The sequence below is a fragment of the Vollenhovia emeryi genome, unplaced genomic scaffold, assembly GCF_000949405.1.
Source record: "Vollenhovia emeryi isolate VEMERY1.0 unplaced genomic scaffold, V.emery_V1.0 DF948828.1, whole genome shotgun sequence".
NCBI lineage: Eukaryota > Metazoa > Arthropoda > Insecta > Hymenoptera > Formicidae > Vollenhovia > Vollenhovia emeryi.
In genome coordinates this window covers 1-1,428 of record NW_011957538.1, presented here as the reverse complement: position 1 = coordinate 1,428, position 1,428 = coordinate 1, and the positions used below count along the sequence as shown (strand labels likewise).

The 1,428-nt window shown below is 37.5% G+C and overlaps 1 protein-coding gene across 1 annotated transcript; it reads left to right on the top strand.

Moving 5' to 3' along the window:
* Nucleotides 1-100: 100 nt before the first annotated feature.
* Nucleotides 101-1,422, top strand: LOC105556411. The gene is made up of 3 exons (XM_012003503.1): nucleotides 101-277; nucleotides 353-454; nucleotides 537-1,422. The coding sequence occupies exons 1-3, from the start codon at nucleotides 228-230 to the stop codon at nucleotides 712-714; spliced, it is 330 nt and encodes a 109-aa protein (XP_011858893.1). The 5' UTR covers nucleotides 101-227; the 3' UTR covers nucleotides 715-1,422.
* Nucleotides 1,423-1,428: the final 6 nt, after the last annotated feature.

Below are 1,428 nucleotides of genomic sequence, written 5' to 3'. Positions count from 1 at the left end.
GCCCGACGGTGCGGCAGATTTTCTATAGAGTAAACAGAATAATGGGAGGATTAAAATTCTTTTAAATATTACGGTTAGGTGAGTGGGCGGGGGAAGATGTAGGGTTAAGGGTGGGGTAAGTTAAAAGTTTTCCTGGGACTTCAACTAGTAAAGACGCCCTCAGAGTTTCAGTCGTCGCCGTCGAAGTGAGTCGATTTCTCCGGTGTTTCCAGTACAGTGTTAGAAGAATGAATCATTACGTTCCTCTGGATATGTCGTCCAAGAAACAGTGTAACGCGTAAGTACCGTAAAGTTATATATTGCATATATATTGCATACATTTTTTCCACATTTAATTGTATTTTTCAAATAGTTTTAGCAATCGGCGTTACATGCCGTATGTTCCTCGAAGCAGTTATACGCCATCCGTTCCTCAAGATGAAACTGCATCGAGCAAGAAACTGTGCGGTGACGTGTAAGTACCATAAAGCTACTACATATTTACACACATTTTTCCACATATAATTGTATTTATTTTACTTTATCTATTCTTTCAGTTCTGATGAACCTCATAACCCACCGCGTATCATGTGCAGGAGGTTACCGCTGACATCTGCAGCATTCAAATATATAGATATTGGGATCAGAGTAGTACCTCGTGCATCCTACGTAGAAATAATTCTCGGCGATAATCAAGGACATCGGATGGAGTTAGATCAATTTTGGAAAGAATAGAGAGAAAATCCATCAAAAATAGACCAGCTGCTAAAGGCAACAGATGCGGCATCATCATCAGCGGTACAGCTTAATAATTTAGCTCTAGAACTAGTTAGAACGCGCCACGGAAATATTGTAAAAGTAACATCAAATAATACTTCTATGTACATGAAACCATCAACCATATCATTTTTATTTGAACTGGAACACTGTGTAGATCGCATATATTTTGAACTGTGTGATGATCTAGAAACAGTACATGAAATCTTCGAAGAACTCGTTGTGCGTTTACAAGATATATGGATGAGTGGCGAAAAAAAATGTGATACACCGAACGATGCAGTTAGAATCCTACACGACATGTACTATAAAAATTCAATCGAAAATTGTGAATTTATTTCGATCATAAAGTGCGAATTAATGGCTTATGCCGTAAAAGAAATTCTTGCCGAAGCCAAAAGTCGGGGTGATGTATTTTGATAAATTGAGATTAAAAATTTTTTAATGACATACATTTTCTTCCAATCCATTCTATCTTCCCTTCCCAAGTAGTTAATAAGAAGAAGAGCGACAACGTAGGGCTATATGCGAGGGAGAGGATGCGAATAGGGAGAGAGAGAGAGAGAGAGAGAGAGAGAAGGAAATATGAGCGGGGAAAAAAATAGACATCGTTTCGATATATAATATATTTATTTTGCTTACATCAGCAATTGAATACACTTTTTAATACAT